The sequence below is a fragment of the Syngnathoides biaculeatus genome, chromosome 12 (assembly GCF_019802595.1).
Source record: "Syngnathoides biaculeatus isolate LvHL_M chromosome 12, ASM1980259v1, whole genome shotgun sequence".
NCBI classification, from domain to species: domain Eukaryota; kingdom Metazoa; phylum Chordata; class Actinopteri; order Syngnathiformes; family Syngnathidae; genus Syngnathoides; species Syngnathoides biaculeatus.
The window spans coordinates 16746746-16766077 of NC_084651.1; the positions used below are offsets into that span (position 1 = coordinate 16746746).

The 19332-nt window shown below is 40.9% G+C and overlaps 1 protein-coding gene across 1 annotated transcript; it reads right to left on the minus strand.

Moving 5' to 3' along the window:
- Window positions 1-1999: 1999 nt before the first annotated feature.
- Window positions 2000-7699, minus strand: opn3 (opsin 3). Its single transcript, XM_061837617.1, has 4 exons — window positions 7372-7699; window positions 4720-5039; window positions 2788-3039; window positions 2000-2353 (listed from the first exon to the last, which is right to left on the minus strand). Exons 1-4 carry the CDS (start codon window positions 7688-7690, stop codon window positions 2087-2089), a joined length of 1158 nt encoding a protein of 385 aa, XP_061693601.1. The 5' UTR covers window positions 7691-7699; the 3' UTR covers window positions 2000-2086.
- Between the last annotated feature and the right edge of the window lie 11633 nt (window positions 7700-19332).

Below are 19332 nucleotides of genomic sequence, written 5' to 3' on the forward strand. Positions count from 1 at the left end.
GCAACATTAATTATCCCATAGGTGTGATTGTGAGTGCAACTGTTGTCTGTCTCTATGTGCCCTGCAATTGGCTGCCAACCAGTTCAGGGTGTACCCCGCTTCCTGCCCATTGACAGCTGGGATAGGCTTCAGCACTCCCCACCACCCCTGTGAGGATAAGCGCCGAAGAAAATGGATGGATGATTTCCTCTCTATTAGCCACTGGATTTAAACAGGTCCCCTTAGCAATCCCTTTCAAGTTGTGAAAGAGGAAATAAATCACATAGAGCCAGATCAGGTGAGTAGGGAGACTGTTGGATGTTCCTCTTGAGTAGGAACTGTTAGATGCTCAGGGCATTGCAGGCAGACGCACTGTTATGGTGAAATAACTACAACTTGTCCTGCCATAGCGCCCTCCTCCCCTTGAAGCTAACAGCACAAAACCTTTTTTGCAGATACTGTATGTTGAGCGGATATGCATGCAAAAGAATGTGGCAAAAAGTTCAATGGCTGCTGAACGCTGAGGTCACAGTTATACAGTGTACTAGGGGGTGATTACATTACAGGTGGAAAACCAAATCATATTTTGTGAATATATCTTTTGTGACACTGCTCCTCGAACCTTTCTCACACACATCAGATAGATAAAAACAAACCTTGTGCCTGCTTTCAAACAGCTTTGGAAATCAATTAATCAACCTTCTATTTAGAGCGTTCAGCCCAGGAGGTTACGAAAAGAATCTCTGACAAGACTTTGAGGTCCTCGTCTCCTCTCATTTAAATTAGAGTCCTCCTCATTTATCCATATAATTCTCAACAGTGACATCCCTTTTCGCACTGGAGAGATTTTAATTGATAATATAAAAGTCATAAAGTCAAAAATAGGAGATCTTTATTGAATCACTATACACAATAATAGTACAATCCCAGCATGTATGACCATAAAGTGTCTCATTTTTACCCATTTGCCTTTGGATACGAACCTAATAATTTATCTTATGTAATTCCATTGTTCAAATCAACAACCACTTGACAAAATCCTACACTTAGCACAAATACGGCATAAAAATGTAGATGTAAATTTTAACAGCACATGTAATGTTATATCAAATGTGATATTTTCTTTATTAAAATTTGTCAGGTGTAAGTGATTTAGATATGCTGAATTGTATCCTTTACATCCACATTCAAAGATTTATTTAAAAGTGTCCCATGCCATCAAAATTGATTTTTTTCTAATATTTTATCAGATTTCTGTAGTTTTGTGATGTACAGTCGTTACTAATTATTCAAGTACCCACCCTCTTTGGGATTTGTACGCACCCATTGAACTCAGTTAAATGGCAACAAGTAATTTCTTTCTTTTAGGTGAATGTGTATCAATTGCTGCCAAACCACACACATAGTCTTTGAAATACACATGTATTTTAGTTTAAAACAATACTTAACACTACTTGGAATTTACAATGTAACTAGTAGAAATAACAAAGCCTGAGAACACTCTCACCAAAATGTGCATGAGCGAAGATCATCGTGCACCAGTTATGTTCAAGTGAATGGGAGTGGAGAATGAACCCACCTTCAAAATATCTTTTTTTCACCCACATCTCCGTTTGGCTAAGATTCACAATTAGCGAGCAAACAATCCAACAAATGCTTGGTGAAGTTCTCTTCACAGTGGTAGTAGGACCTCATCGAAAGATCGAAACGCAACATCGCTATGAACGCTTGGCCGCCACAAAATAATACTGACAAGGACGAATCAGAGCTGTTTTCCATATTTAATTAATGAAGAACTATGATCCTATCAGAGCAAAGCTTATTTACATATTGAATATACATGAGACATCCAAGCGTCTCAAGTGCCAGGACTAAAATACCAACTACAATAGCTTGAAAAAGGGCATCCAGAGGATTTCCAACCCAAAATTATTTTGCAAACCTGATCAAAAAGACATCAAAGATTATGAACTAAAAAAAATTTAAAAGACGGCATGGGACCTTTAAAAAAGTCCTGCAGGAGAAAGTGATTTTCGCTTGGAATTGTATGCCAGGTCCAAAGGCATATTCCTATCGAGTACAGAATGAGAAGGCTGTAGTCCGGGGATCACAATGGCCTCACTTGAATTACATTAGCAGATGACTCTGAATTGGAAGTCACATCGAAGCGGTGGAAATCATCACTGGTAATGATGAAGACAATGGAGGAGGAGCTGAAGGTCACCCTCTTTTTGGGTCTCTTTCTGCCGCCGCATGAACTTGAAACGACAATGGGCCTGATGGGGCGTTCCACCGGAGCCAGGGGGCGCTCTTTGAAGCTGTGCTGCAGCCAAGACAACCTTGAGCACAACAACTGCACCAAACAGCGTCGGAACTGTGAGGCGAGCAAAGACGAAAGAGATGAAAGTCTGCTGCTTAATGTGACAATGACATTCACGCCCTCATTTGTATGCCAAGCACACCAGACATCCCGCTAAGGATAACAAATGAAAGTGACAATTTTCCACCCACATGCTATTGTGCCTGTTCACTTAAAACATGTGCTGTGATCTGTTTTTTTTTTTTCAATGACAATCAGAGAACAAAATTAACACCCCTTTTTAGTGAAACGACATTGACTTGCATTACATGTTTAAATTCAAGAGTCCCTGTAAAGGGGAAAGAATCGGGAAGTGCAAGCCCAACTCTTGCAAAACACCCCTAACAATGTGTTATATTAGCTTGATGCTGTCCCAGTTGGGGGCTCACATTCCAGAATACGTATTTGTTCCCACGCAGAGGCAATTTGATGAATATGTGACTACTAACCTTTATGCTCATGAATACATAGATGAGGGGGTTGTAGGCTGTGCTGGACTTAGCAAAGAATGAGGGGATGATGGCCACAGTGGGCGAGACCATGCTCTTCCTGCCGAAAGCCACCATCATAGACACGACGGCGTACGGCGTCCAGCACACCAAGAAGCAGAAGATCATGAGAAGAAACATTGCAGCTACCTTCTTCTCGTATCTTAGGATCTTGATTATCTGGACCGTCTGGAGATCCTGTATGGAGCGCAGCTAATGAAAACAGAACAGAGGGTGGATTTCAAATAATTCACTGGTTAAAAATGAGAAACGAGCTACACAAAACACCATGTCAGAAAGTTGGATTTCTTTTTTATGGTTCTGTTTTTTGTTTGTACAATCTTCTCTGTCCTTAGAGCAATTTTCCTGAGACCATAAATCCTCTGTTGGGTTCAGAGTACTGCACTCGCTTTTGAAGATTTTCATAGCCCCTCCCAAACGTTGTGCTGTGTAATGAACTCCATTCATGCCTCTGAGCGCTTCGGGAACTGAACTGACGGGCTGGGAGCTTGCAGCTGTGAGGTGTTGCAGCTCATGATTGCAAATACACATGCTTGCGGTAGTGAGACGTGGAGAACTAATAGCCTACAGCTCCGTGATGCTGCAGATGGTACGCTTCACTACTTCTGTACGTGACCTGCCCAAATCAAGAGAATTCACAAATTTGCTACATACCCGCACAAAACAGGAGTCATACCTGCCGAGTACCTTTGGAGGAATAATCAGGCTTAACACAAGTACTGTAGTATTTACTTATAGTACACACGCTTGTTCTTTTACTACCAGGTGACAGAATGGAAAAACCTCCTAGAAGGAACAAACGCATATTAGATGATAATAGAGCTGCTGGAAATGGCAGCAGTCTGTCAGTCAGTGAAGGTCGCAACTCCTTTTTATGAAATGAAAAGTCTGTAATGTGTGTGCTCTACAGCCAGTGCAAAATTTGCATGAAAATGCCAAGTAACATCCATTCCGCCAACATATCTGGCATGAAAGTACATTTCATCAGGAGTGCAGTTAATTAGCTCATGATGGTGCAACTACTCAATAATAATACAATAATTTATTTGTAATAGCCATTGGGGCAGGTTTCCTAGATCAATTATAGAAAAAAAAAAAACAACAACAGTTAATTGAATCAATACTCCCCTGCCTGTACCCAACTAGAGCCCATTGGTTGCCTCAATTGCTTCAAGACACAGTTACTCAATAATTAATTTTATACATTTAAGAATTCTTAACAATCATTGAATCAGTTAGTCAATTATTAAGTCCATGTTTTGAAGGGAATTTACATTTTTTTAAACTGTCTTGAAAATTAGCCCCGCCAAGAGCTTTTATATCACCAAGTACAAGTTTGCGATGCAGCGGAAACATTGGAGTAGAAAATCGCAGTATACAGTAGTTGCAAACTAAATTCTAAGCAACAGAAAAGAAAAAAACTGGGGCTGCACAGGGGTTCTTCTTTAACCACTCCTCTGCAAAGAGTTTGTGAGATTTTTATTTTGTTTCATCCTGTGAACTGTATCCATTTTAAAAGTGCGGCGTTACTGCTGTAAAACAATTAAAACAAACAAACAAAAACGCTAGGGGATTTAATAATGCAATTTTAAGTTGTGACAGCCCATGCGTAAGACCAATTTAGAAAAATGTGGGTAAAAAAAAAATAATTGGATGGTTAATGATAATACAGAACACTCATGAGATATGCGATTATAGTGAATGTGGCCATATGGTGTTCCAGTCATCTAATTACTGGGGACAATCCATTTTTTGTGTTCCCTTTACAAGAATTTTTAAGAGCCCTTCCCATTTATACTTGATTATTCTGAGTCATTCATAATGTACATGAAAGTTTTGAATCAGATTAAAAAGCAGAAGTGATTGTCTAACCATTTGGACTGTGTAGAGGATGTTCCCGTAGCAGTAGATCATGATGCCAACAGGTACGAAGAAACAAGCAAAAAGGAAGAGAAGGATGAATGAAGCATCGTTTGGGTCCTTGGACGCCCAGTCCAAAGAGCATCCCAGCCGGTGGATCTCCAGCGTGTAGCGGTTCCAGCCCAGGAGCGGAGCCCCAGTCCAAGCCAGGGAGTAAATCCAGATGTGGGCAATGGCCCGCCACGCCCAGGGAAAGTCCACCACCTGGGCATGCACCACCCGAATGTAGCGCTCATAGGCCAGTGCCGCCAGCGTCATGATCGATACGATGCCTGGTGACGGAAAAGAGACAGGCCAGAACGAAGGATCTGGGTCAGAGGCTACTCAGCGTTTCATCTTTGTACATAGAATCTTGTTGTAAATGCTTCAAACATTGTAGTCTCCCACACGCACATTTGAAAACGACATCTGCTTTGTACAGCGGCTACATTCTGTCAGTGGCATCATTATCTGTCTGGCATGGTTTCGGAAATCCATCCATCTATTGATTTGGTTAGTTTTCGGTCAAAACACACACATGTAGGCGCACATGAACACACACAGTATATGATCGATGCAACCCTCCAATTGCATAGGGTAATACCCTTATCAAAGCTGTCATATTTCATTAATCTCCTCGTTAGCGGATAAATGCCGAGGCGACTTCAATAAACAGACGGACAAGCTTCGCAGGGGAGCGGTCCGGGTTCATCTTCCCACATCCAATTTCAGCAGGATGGACGTGTTTAGCCAGAACTGACACCCATTATTGCTGCAGCCTTCCCGGCTTACCTTTCAACAACCTCCACTGAGCAATACTTTGGAGGAGGTGCAAGGATGATATGACATATTTGTCAACAGAGGATATTTTTTCCCTGAAGGTGGAGGACACAGAACAAGGATGTGAGCTATGTTTTATTTTTCTTGGTTCAGTGCCAACCTCTGTCAGCAAGGATTTATACACTGAATGAAGACTTCATTTTTTTATTTGCAGAATGAAATGAAAACTGTATCAAAATCCAAGCCCTTACTAAAATAATACTGCTCCAATTTGCCTGAATGTCATATGCAATATGTAGTTTTGAGTGCACTTAATCATAACAACATGCCTTTCGAATAAAGCCATTTAAATTTATTAAATATTATGAAAGCGCTTTAATATGAGACAAACTACAGCTGCAATTATAGATGTTAAATCCCTACATCTCGGAAAGCATCAGTCAAATCAAAATGTTGTTGTGTCAAGGCAGAATTTTGACCTGGAAGTGAAATGTTATTAGTTGTGAAAGTAATTTCATCATATTATTTACAAGCATTTTGAAAGCTGGAGAAGTACTGGATTTCATTAGATTACACTTAAGGGTGTTTGTATTGTGAAGACATATTTCGGAACCGAGTGTAGCTTTTAATTGTCGCCCTGTTCATACATAGAGCAACATCTGAAGTGCGGGAGGGGCACATATTCTCCGGTCCTAACATTTCTCTTATTGAAGCCTCCATTAAAATCCAGACTCGTCCTCTCGTCTGAATGTGGGCCAAATCTACAGGACATCTCAATGTCACTCCAGTGATGAAACGCGCAATTCAATTGATTAGATGAAAAATGTAAATCAGTCATCCAGTTCCAACCAGCTTTGCAAGCAACCACTTCCCATCTGCATCCATGTTTATAGTACAAATCACACGAGGCTGTGTTTCCAGCCAGGAAATCAAGTAGACAACTGGTTCCCTCTGATTAGTGGATCATGTAAATTGAAGCAACCAGCATGCCACAAGAATACTCTACAAATAATTGAAAAAAAAAAAACATTCTGCTCCTAAACTATAATTCCTAAACAGCCTGGGTGGATGTATCAGAATGACCTTTGCATATTGATTCATACTTTACCAACACACGGGAGGCACAATGAGTGCGTCCAAAGCATTTCCATGCATAAAGCAAAAGTAAGTATTGAATGTCGGCCGCATAAAAACTATGATAAGAACTTATTATAGCATTTGGAACATTCTCTAGCCTGTACACCTTGTTATTTATAAGATATGTTGAAGGTTGTTTTCAGCGTGGTTCAATATTGATGGACAAAAACCGTATTCAAATCACAAATTTCTATGGAGGAGAAGATGTGGAGGAAAGATAAGTGACGATGATTGAGAATGACTGGCTTTGACCTTCAATTCTTTTATATCCACACAACAAAACGTGGCTGAAAAAACCCTCAATATATGTAGATTCATTTATTTGTTTATTTATTTTTCCCAGTTCGGTTCTTTGACACAGCAGTAGTTTGTTAGTTTAAGACAACAACATTAGGTTGCTCCATCATTAATTTGTGTGGTGATCAAACAGAATACAATTGACATGAAGTAAAAAACATTGTTGTTTTGTTGAATCCATCTGGATGGATTATTCGTTACCTCCTGCTTGTATTATATGCAACAATTATAAACGTGATCTTTATTAGCTAATACGGACATCGACCAGAATATTTCAGAATAATAATCCAAAAGAGGAGATGTTGGTTATTATTTACAGAGAGAGGCAATCGGGCCGGATAAAAAAGGTGCAAATGCCTTAACTATTAGGAAAAGTAATAAAGGGAAAAAACAATGATGGATTGGTCTTACCGAATAAGCTGTTACTGAAGCCGTCCCACACGCATGTTGCTTGGCTCCAAATCCACCCACCTTTGACGCACGAAACAAATGTGAAGTTTATCCCGACGACAGAAACCAGCAAATCACTCAAACTTATGTTGAGGAGTAACAAATTGGTCGGTGTCCGGAGCCTCTTGAATTTGCAGTAAAGTAGAATGACAAGAACATTGTTGCAGAAGCCGAACACTCCAATGGTTCCGATGGCGAAGGCGAGAAGTTTGTAGGTGCCAAAAGCAAAAAGGTAAGGTTCGACGCTTCTCTCGGCTCTGGTTTCATTGTCAGGATTCATTGCGGGGATAAAAACGTCCCGACGTGCATTGTGGTGGACCCTGTGTAGGGTTGGAGCGCACCTGCAGCACAGCGCGCGTTGCCGCCGCGCTGCTCATTCAAACAAACCCGCAAGACCGCACGCCGAGTCCGACTCGCGAACTAGGTCACTGTACCACTGTCACATGACGCACACGTACGCATCCCACTGACGACGGGAGAAAAATTGGGATAGACTCAAACAAGAAGAAGAGTGTGTCCCCATAAGAGGAATTGGGTAAAACAAGACAAAAATGAGCAAATCGTGACTATTTTCGGTGAGTGGTTTGTTTTGACACTAGGCAAATAAATGTGTTGGTGTGATCACATAATTTAAATCATGTCAGTATTCGAGTGACTGAGTCAAAACGTACATGGTTTATTCAATAGAAACGCGTTTGAAAAATCATGCCTTATTTTATTCCCCGTCGGAGTGACTGTACGACGTGCGCGCAACCCCGCGTCACACAAACATGCACTCATCCTTGTTATTTTGGCGTCCGACCTGCCGTGCACAAACGTGGAATCAGGGAACATTTTGCCCCCGCGAGCGATACTTTGTCCCCAGTAGTTTAGTGTTGCCGTAGGCATGTGGAGCGATCTCCGCTGTCTATGACCAATGTGCTGACCTTGACTGTCAGTTTCCTTTTCTTTTTTTTTTTGTGACGTTCTGCTTTTTACGTCAATTTCTCAAGATATTTGTTTTTCAAATGTGAGGTCATGAAAAGTCACCAGACAAAATAAATAGGCCTATTCAAGTCAAGCACAGACGCCCATGCGAATCTACTTATTTAGAGGAATGAAGTACAAGTACTTTCCACCTTTTGTTAACTATCATGCAAAAGAATGGACGGAATCTTTACAACATGGCATAACATTGTAGTACTCACAAGGCAGTGAGGAATATTTGCACTTTTTTATTATAAGTTGAAGGGCCATCTTAGCTCATATAATGACAGTTGCAGGCAAGTCATTACATGTCATTCACAATCACGGTGTCATATCCTTAGTGCTGCAAAGCAATCTGGGAGTTCTTCCAGCCTCCCAGCAATGCCACACAGCCCCCCACCTAGCCGGTTAGCAGTCCTCAGCAACCGTACCATCCAAGATGTAGTCCCACAAATAATTATGGGGTCGGTGGTGTCGCCGTGTCTGCTCGAGTCCCCCCAAGCTACTGTTGGAGGGAACTGATCTCCCTCTGTCTGTTCCTCCAACATGGCCTCCCTCTCTGGTGATGCCCGTGATTGATATAGGAAGAGCTGGTCTTAGCAGGGGACTACTGCTTAACAGCTTTATTTGAAACACCACATCAGACAGTTTCTCTCGGATGGTGCACATTCCCACCCAGTGGTTCATGAGTTTGAGAGGCAAGCCCCTCCCTCTCTCCGGGCTGTAGACCCAAACTTGAGGTCCCTGTCGTGTTGCTGGTGGCTGGTTAGGATGGCGAGCTAGGTGGTCAGGGTGCAGTTGAACTGTTCCACCAAGCCGTTTCTCTGGGGGTGCATTAGCATGGCCTCGCAAATAATTTTGGACGACAATGTGAAACAGATTTTATGTCTTTAAAAAGGCTTTTTGTAAGGTCACGGAGATCAGCTGACTTCAGACTTTAATGGGCATGGGCATCTGTCATATCAGCAGACACCTGACGACAATCTCCTGGCCAAAAGCGCAACATTGATTGATGTCAGAAAACTATGGATCACCACCACGTGTATGTACACGTCAGTATTTAGCCCCACAGACATCGCTGAAAATATCAGAACACTCAGCCTGATATTCTTTATGTTGTGGAGGTTTGAGCATTTTCCTCTCACTATATGAATAAGAACACACTTTACATCCATAAAACCCATAATACTTTGGTTATCATTGTGATATTTACAGGGGTGGATGGGAGACACATTTTTGGTGATGATTTACACTAGTTTTCTCACATTTAACCAACAGTAAGCTTACAGTAAGTGATGTAGAGTGTCCGGCCGCTTTGTTTACCATTTTTATCAGTGAGACCCCAATAAGTAGCAATTTTTCAGCATACTAAATTACCATTTGCACATAATTTTAGGGTACTATAGCTGTTGTTTTCATGTCAGAGTGCAGAGCAATGGTATGCGACTGCTTGGGTTTATGAGGCTTGCAAGGATGCGTTTCACTTGCTGTTGTCTTTTTATCATTTGAATTGATGACACTAAAATAAATTTGCAAATTTCCAGCATATAAAAGTCTCCATTGTACATTGTTCATGTGAGAATGCTGTGGGTCCGATGAGAGTGCAATGATATGACAGCAATATAAAGTACTGTATAACAAAAACCAAGCAAGCTCCCTTTTTTTCTTTCTAAATCTCCTGAAAAGTCCTTTTTTCACTTTATACTAAAATACTTATCATTTTTCACACTGGCTATGCGGTCACACCAAGACATGGTGGTGGGTGGGTGGGTTGTCAATTTTGGCGATGAAAGAGGAGAAGAAGGATTGGACTGTTGGCCAGCGGACCAAAGTCTTCTTTTCCAATGAAAGTGAAGTCTGCCACTCATTTGAGAATCAAGGTCCAAGGGTTTGGAGGAAGTCATGTAAGGAACAGAACCCAAGCAGCTTGAGGTCCAGTATGAAATATTCAATTTGTCATGATTTGGGGTACATTGTCCAATGCAGCTGTTGACGATCTCTGCTTTCTTAAATTCAAGGTCACCGCAACGGTCTACCTTAATGTTTTAGTGGACTTTACGATTTCTTCTGGTGAAAATATATATGAAGATTTGGATGCATCTTCCAGCACCAAAACCTAGTTTGATGCCGATGCCATCACAGTGCTGGACTAGCCAACCAACTCGCCAGATCAAAACCCCATTGAGAATCTATGGGGTATAATCAAGAGGAAATGGGGGACCAGACCAAAAACAAAGAAGAACTGACAGCAAGCATCAAGGATATCTGGGCTTCCATGAATAAATAGTGTAATCTGTGTGCGAGTCTCCTTTTCACATTTCTCCAAACATATTTTCTCTCGTGCAGTGTAGGTGAGACAACACAAAGCACCAGTTTTATGCCCAGACTCATTGAGAAACTGGTGTCACCTTGCCACCTATATGAAATAGCACTCTTTTGATTCATGGAAATTTTCATTTCAGTGGTAAATCTTTCAGAATAACGAGTGGCTGACTATTCAAAGAGATGACACCCAAAGGAAGGTGTGCTTTTTTTTTTTTTTTTTTGAGTTACATGGAAAAATTCACCTTTCCAGATTCCGGAGGCAATGATTCACATTCATAGGGTTTCAAATAATCACCACAAGCACCTCTGGTGACATGTCTCATATCTATAATTCCGGTGACCTTTTGCGGAGATCTCAACACAGAAAGGCCACTGTGGTGAAAGATTGCAAGCCTGCTGTGTGACGTTGTCTACGCTTTACTTTATTTTCCGGATTTTTCAGGTCGATTCAAAATAGAAGATCCCTCTGGAATAACGCGCAATAGAGTGGTCTCCAAGTGAGATACAAAGAATCTTTGAATTAAATGAAGAAAGGCAAGCACTACAAAGGTCAGCCATTGTTTATCCTGTTTTTACTCTTTGTTGTCTTTCAATTAAAATGTGCTCGGTGTAGGAGAGCATTAGCATAGCGATGACCAAGTCGGAGGTGTGTCAGAAAAGTTCGAAGAACTCCAATTTACTGTTTTTTCCCTTTGAAGTACAGTCATTTCTCTGGAGTCTAACACACATTCATGGCATTCTCTCTTATGCCTTTATGCACTCCTGGAAAGATTTTTCCTGTGTCTTCTGCAGCTCTGTCATCACAGCCATCTTGACATTTTCCGTCTTCAAGATGGGTGCCCTGGATAACCCCTTGAGGTTGGGAAAAAGGACAACAAAATCACATGGAGCCAGGTCAGAAGGACGGTTGCTCCATCACAGCGATATTCTACTCAATCAGAAATTGTCAGATGCTTAACGCATTGTGAACAGGTGCGTTGTCATGGTGAAGCAGCCCTGAGTTGTTTTGCCACAACTCTCGCCTCTTCTTGCGCACTGAATGAAGCAAAACACTCCTGGATCTCTTTATAGATGTGGCAGAAGGAAAACTCAGTTTGTAGTTTATCACGATAGTCTGGTCTGCTCTGTGATCGACTGGCGGCCAATTCACGGTGTTAGCTGGGATAGGCTCCGGCACTCCTGTGACCCTTGTGAGGATAAGCGGCTTGGAAAATGGACATGGACATGAACACAACAGTCTGGGAATATTTCTTACATAGCTAATACTAATTTCTGTGTATTATTATGTCCACCACAAAGGCCATGTTTTTAAGCAGGTTCCTTGTCAATTAATAAGCAGGATTACCCCCCAAAATATATATACTGAAATCACAAAATGGATACAGATAAAAAGTGGCATTAGAATTTATTGGAAATGTGAATATTCCCGTTTATTTTAACGGTTTATTTATAGCAAGTAACACATGAAGTTTTGCGGCAAAATTTGGAGTGGTTCTGAAAGTGTCAAATATGGTGCTGATCCACTGGAGGACGGTGTCTGCACTTTACTAAGTGGCCACCCACATGAGTTAATATGTAGTTGAATATATTGTAATGCAAATTGAGAAAGTGCCTATTTGTTATTGACAAGGTCTTCATATGAAGATAAATTATTATTTAGTTTTATATATTAATTAGTGCGCGAAATGTAACATCTGTTAATCTTGTTCTTTTTTTGTAATGAACCCCCCCTCCCCACATTTCTGTGATTAAAACCAGGCAAAGGAAATTGTAGCTCCAGACTGAGCGAACTGTCATTTAGTCTCATGTCTCAGCAGATGCTGCAAACTCTCTTGAGAAATAAATCTTTGCTTTCCAAAACACAAGCATTCACATCCCCACCTCTATTGGAAATACACCGCGAGACACTTTTGACAATTCTCCTGTACCTTTACAACGACAAAAAAGAAAAAAAAAAACGTGAAAAAGTTGACAAAGCCGGTGCGCAGAACTCACACCATTGAACATCATTCGCATACCTCTCGCTTTCATTTTGTGTTTGCTGGTGTGTTCCTTTTTCCTTACAGGGTGCAGGAGTTATGTGCATGCCTGCAGGCAATATATATAAAAATAATATAATAATTTCAATGGGTTTAGTGTTGTATAATATTCAGAATTACAATCTTTTAAAAGAGCTTTTCAAAGAAATCAACAAATCAATATATGATTTCATGGACAGAATCCTTCATTATAAACACATTAAGCACAATCAAATTAACTGTAATCTACCTTCATGATATTGAAGTGGATCAATGTTCTCAGGGATTTTGAATGTTGGGACTATGAAAGGAAAAGGTCAGGAGTTGGTTGACATGATGATTTGGAGAAAGGTTGATATATTGTGCATCCAAGAGAACAGATGGAAAGGTAGTAAGGCTAGAAGGCTAGAAAGCTAGAGGTAGGGTTTAAATTGTTTTACCATGGAGTAGATGGGAAGAGAAATGAAGAAGAGAAAGGGGTTATTTTAAAGGAAGAGTTGGCTAAGAATGTCTTGGAGGGGAAATGAGTATTGGATCAAGTGATGAGGCTGAAACTTGAAATTGAGGGTGTTATTATATACTGATTGTAAGGTAGTGGTAGGTCAGAGTGTAGCTAGACAGCATAAGATGGTGGTGTGCAAGATGATTCTGGTGGTGAAGAGGAAGATTAAGACGATTAAAGCAGAGCAGCGAATCATGTGGTGGAAGCTGAGAAAGGAAGAGGGATGTGTGGCTTTTTAGAAAGAGGTGAGACACAACAGTGATGAGGATGGAGCTGCCAGGCAAGAGAGTGAGAGGAAGACCGAAGAGAAGTTTGATAGTTAGGGAAGTCATGATGGAAGTTGGTGGCAAAGATGAGGATGCAGGTGGGAGGCTTACATGGAAAAGGATGACACGCTGTGCTGAACCTTAATGGGACAAGCCGAAAGGAAAAGAAGAAGATCAGTGCACGTTTGGAAAATGTCACACCGTTCCTTTTTTACCTAGTACAAGTAAAATGCCAAGTGGCACTACGAGGGCATGCAGAATTACACATCTAATCACATTGATTCCCAGATCGGTGGGCCAATTCTATGACAGCAGAGCAAACCATGTATAGAAATTACATAAATTACAAGTTTAACAGTGATCATAATTTCAAAATGACATTTAGAATGGAGCTTTACTAATTCATTACAATCTTCCCACTGTAATAATAACCATATCACCTGCAAAAAAAGCATGGCGACATAGAAAAAAGGTCGCAAATTTAAATTAAAACCTGTGTTGTGTCCCTTGAGCACATCACAGTATTACACCCAAAAGGTTAACGTCGTCATCAGCGGTTTGCTCTTCTCATATGGTCAGCGAGTACATTATTGCTCCAAGTGGCCAGATATTCACTGCACATGTAACTTAATCATGTTTTTATTTATTTTATTACTCTCCTTCAACCCTGTGTGTGTGTAAGGAAGTCACTATGCAGTCACGTCTTTGTCATGACACACCAAAGTAACAAATAAGCCACAAATTCGACCTTGAGCTCCAAAGGGCTAACATTGTGTTTGCAAATTAGATCAATGTTAATCTTGGTGATCTGGATAATGTTCATTTGATCTTGTCTCGGGTCCAACGCAGCTCACATACCGGGTGTCTTCAGAGTCGATAAAACGTCCATGTTAAACCATTACTAGTCACCAGAGGCTTTTTTGATGTGAGCAGATAAGCCAGTCGGCCAAGGCGTCGTTCTTGTGGTGGTGCTGATGTGGGTGCACATGAATGGTTTTCCAATGTCAAGTTTTACCCTCATGCATACGGAACACACACACACGACACCACCACCGATTGGCTTTGGGATGATTACAGTGATGAAAACGTTCTCTTCTTCCTCTTCTTCTCACGGGGCCATTTTAGCCAGCACCGCCAGAAGTCACAATGCTCACCTCCCATTTCACTCTGAAATGCTCTCACACTTTCACCAATTTTTTTCTTTTTTTTTTCTTGCAATTTTCCCCTCAACCCCCACTACTCCAATTGCTTTAATCAAATCTGTTTTTTCCACCATTGCCAAGGTAACATAAGCATGTTCTGCCTCGTTAAAAGTAGGCCGTGCGTGTCCTTTGAGATTTGCAAAAAAGAACAAAAATGGTTCCCACAGGTATCTTGAGTAATCAAAATTAGGACCCATTTTTTCACTATTTTATGGTTTATTTTATTCCTTAGAAATTCTTTTGTACCATTCTCCTGACTGATGCCTATGAAAAAATGTTATCCCGCTGATGCTCTGGTAGCTCTCTGAGCACTGTGTCTTGTGCTGTAACATTTGCCATCCATCCATCCATCCATCCATCCATCCATCCATCCATCCATCCATCATCCATCCATCCATCCATCCATCCATTTTCAACACCGCTTATCTTGGTTAGGGGTTGCACGGAGCTGGAGCCTATCCCAGCGGACTTCAGGCGAAAGATGAACTACATTTTAAACTGGTCGCTAGTCAGTCCCAGGGCACACATCGACATGGACAACCATTCACACTCCGATTTACACCATCACTGAGTGGGAGCTAAGCGCACACTGCCTGAAGTAAAGTCAGGCAAGTGGACCACTCCACCGTTAGTGACCCATTTGACAAAAAAAGAAACCAAAAATAAAATTAAACCAGCAGAATAACTTCATTGGGCGCTGAGTCGAGTATATTGCAAGTCTTTGTATATACAATAATACTGCCGCTGAAAAGCATCCCCCCATCTCAAATAGGCAATTTGATATGTCATTGGTGAGGTCGATGATGGATGGGGATTCTTTGGTTTCATTTCCCACCCCCACATGGTTGGAAAATATAGCCATTTGGTAAGTTGAAACCAGAAAATACTGTGAACGGATCAGGACAGAGCGAAGCCATCCGATCTTGTCTGAGTTAACGTCTTCTGACAGAGGGGACAGATCTCCTGCTTAGATTTAATGTGTGTGGATGTCGAACGGAGGACATTGTGTGGTTAAATATCAGCAGTTACTAATGAAATAACTGTTTTGACGTTTATAATTAATTGTGTGATTCATAACCAATTTGATCAAAGTAGAAACATGTGGTGCTCAAGTTGTATTGGGACTCTAAATGCATTGGAAGCATTTTGCTTTCAATTGAAAGTTAACGTAATTTCCGGCCTCCACAGCGCACCGTACCATAAGTCTGACCTAGTACATTTGTAAAGGAAATACCATTTGGTACATACATAAGATACACCTGTGTAAAATCCGCAAGTGCCCAGATTGAAACCCACGTTGAAACATGTGATATTTACAAAGAAAGACTGTACACAGAAAGAGTTTTCAAAGTTTTAATACCTTAGCATATCTTAACATAGCAACAATACAGTAGCACGAACAGGGCTGGTGAAAAAAAAAAGAAAAATAAAACGGTTTAAAAAAAAAAACAGAAGCGGCAGCTACACAGTAGCAACACGGTAGCACAGCACTAACGGAGCCGGTTAAAAAAAACATACCTAAATCACGGAGAAACACGCTAGTGCGGTGCTAACGCTAGCAGTGACACAGCAGAACAGTAGTAACACTAGCGCAGCGCTAACAGGACTGGTTTTAAAAAAATACCGGTAAAAGCCACTTCCTCAGCGCATATATTTCACTGGTCTCACTCTTACCTTTCCGCTCGAGTACACCATTGCGGCCATTAGAAAAAATGCACTAATTAGCCACATCACCGCATAAGCCGCAGGGTTGAAAGCATGTGAAAAAAGTCGCGGCTTATAGGCCAGAAATTACCCTCAAATACAGGCTTTAAAATCTTCAAAGTAATGTGAATGGATGTTATACTTAAAGAGATCTCTTTTAATGACACCATTTATCTCCCACATCACATTCACACTTGTTAGTGCATAGTGAAAATTGGTGAGGAAATCAATGACTAAATATTTGACCCGTGCCCCCCAGGACAGAAATTCATGCCTAATCAGACTACACACATGAGGTGAACAACTTTACATATCAAGTGCATAACTTAACCAACGCATCCAAAAATAGATATACATATATTTTAAAACATTTGTATTTTATTATTCACCCATCCATCCATTTTCTTTGCCACTTATCCTCACGAGGGTTGCGTGGTGTGCTGGAGCCTATCCCAGCTGTCAACAGGCAGGAGGCGGGGTACACCCTGAACTGTCTGCCAGCCAACTGCAGGGCACATAGAGACAAACAGCTACACTCACAATCACACCGAGGGGCAATTTAGAGTGTCCAATTAATGTTACATGTTTTTAGGATGTGGGAGGAAACCGGAGTGCCTGGAGAAAACCCACATAGGCACGGGGAGAACCCGGGTACTCAGAACTGTGATGCCAACGCTTTACCAGCTGAGCCACCGTGCCACCTTTATTATTCACATTTATGTAAATTTTGGTGTGTCGAGGGAAAGTAACATGATGACCTTCATCAAACGTGGAGCAATGCCAAATTGCCTGCTATTGACCAGTTGCTTCTGTTTCTTTGTATAATTGGATACCAAAAATGAATCTACACTAATAAAAACACTGGCTCATTTTGTGTGCTTAAAAACAGTTCTGGCTATGGCAATTAATGAGATTTTACATTCATTAAAACACATAAGGAATGTAAAAGGAATTCCTTCCAGTGCACACATGAAAATAAGAGACTCACTAGAAATAAGGATAATTAAAAGTATTAACAGTAGTAATGTGCGTATATCATAAACAGATGTGTTCTGATCGTCGATGTTCTCTCACACTAACAAAGGAGTGGATACAAAAATGCTGACATTACTATAAGCCAGCTAGCTGGCCCTCTGTGATAAATTTGAAATATGATTGGATAAATAAACTCTCATTGGGAATGTAGTTAAATTTTTAGATTAGTTTGACAAGGCAGCACATGAAAATATTGAACATCCACCGGCTGAAAGGAGTGCAGCTAAAAGACATGCTATGAAATGAAGGGATAAAGGAAAATTATTGTCCACTGTGCAGCCTATATGGATATAAATGCACACGCACAAACACACACATTGTATGCAGCCATTTACCCAGTTCCCATATTGTTGGGTAGACATATCAGGTGAAGGGGCCAATTTGTCCCTTGGAGATAGAATACACAACGGACCGAGCAACATTTCTAACCACAGGGGTTCATGCAGTTTCTTGGTGGTAATACAGGACTGCTGGGTGAGGAATAAAAATCCATTTGTCTCACAGGCAAAGTCAGGAGACACCTAAAGAAAAAAACTTGCTCGTCTGTGCTGAAAAAAAAAAGGCTAAGGTTGATACCCGTGGTTAAAGACATGATTCCCCCCCACCCCCATTTGTTCTAACAACTGCATAAGAAGACATTGCTTTTTCTATGTAATTTACAGTTTCATTCCCAGTTCTTTCTCTCACGTTAAAATTACTGAAACCAATAAGGAGGAAAGAAGGTACAATGAATATTATTGTAGTTCCCACAGACCAATATACCATTTCCCATATTCTATTTTGTAACCCATTTACGAGATATGCGTAGATATTCATCTCACAACGTCCTGCATGTACATAATTTCTTTACAAAAGATGTAGAGAGCTTTAGTTTCTGCAAGATTACATTTAATACTGTAATTACCATGGCAAATGTCATCGACTTTGAATGCTCAATTTGAGCGGTTAAGCAGATCTGTCGATATGCCACTGTCTGTCATATTCTGTCAGTCGGCTTTGAGCAGCCTAAGGCTCAATGCACATAGAGCCTGATAAGATTCACGAAAATGTTTGCGCGTGGGAAGCTTGTGCACGCAAATAGATGTAGAAGCTGATCTATTAAGATGGTGCAGTCCCAGGCGTGCTTCTGTCAAATGTGCTAAGTTGTCACCCTGTTCATTTTGTGTATTGTGGGAGGAATGTGAGGACACAATATCCACGATTTCTAAAATCAATTTGATAAAGTGGACTCATCAGACCACCGCATACTTTTCCACTGCGTTGGTCCATCTCAGATGAACTCTGGCCCCAAAAAGAAGCATGAGGCATATCTGGGTGTTGTTGATTTGTTGATTTTGCTTTGCATGGTAGAGTTTTAAACAGTATTTTTGATGTAGCGACAAACTGTTAACTAACAATGTATTTCTGAAGGGTCCATGAGCCCCCCTGACAATATCCTTTACATAATGATGCCAGTTTCTACTGCAGTGAAACCTGAGGAATCAAATCTCACTGCCATGACAGAGATTTCTCCAGATTCTCATCATCTTTATGGAGAGTAGATGATGGAATCCCTAAATTCCATGCAATTGTACGTTGAGAAATGTTGTTCTTCAACTGTTGGACTATCTGCTAATGCAATTGTTCACAAAGTGGTGAACCTCACCCCATCCTTGGTTGTGAACAACTGAGGCTCTCAGGGATGCTCCTTTTACCAAATCATGACACCTATTTCCAAATGAACCTTTTCACCTATGGAATGATCCAAACAGGTGTTTCTTGAGGATTCTTCCCCTGCCATCAGCTTTTGTTCCCCCATGTAACTGCTTTTCTCGAACGTGATGCAGGCATCAAATTCAAAATGAGAACAGATCAGCAAAAAAATAAAGTTTGAACATTAAATAGCTCATTTTGTATTTTGTTTT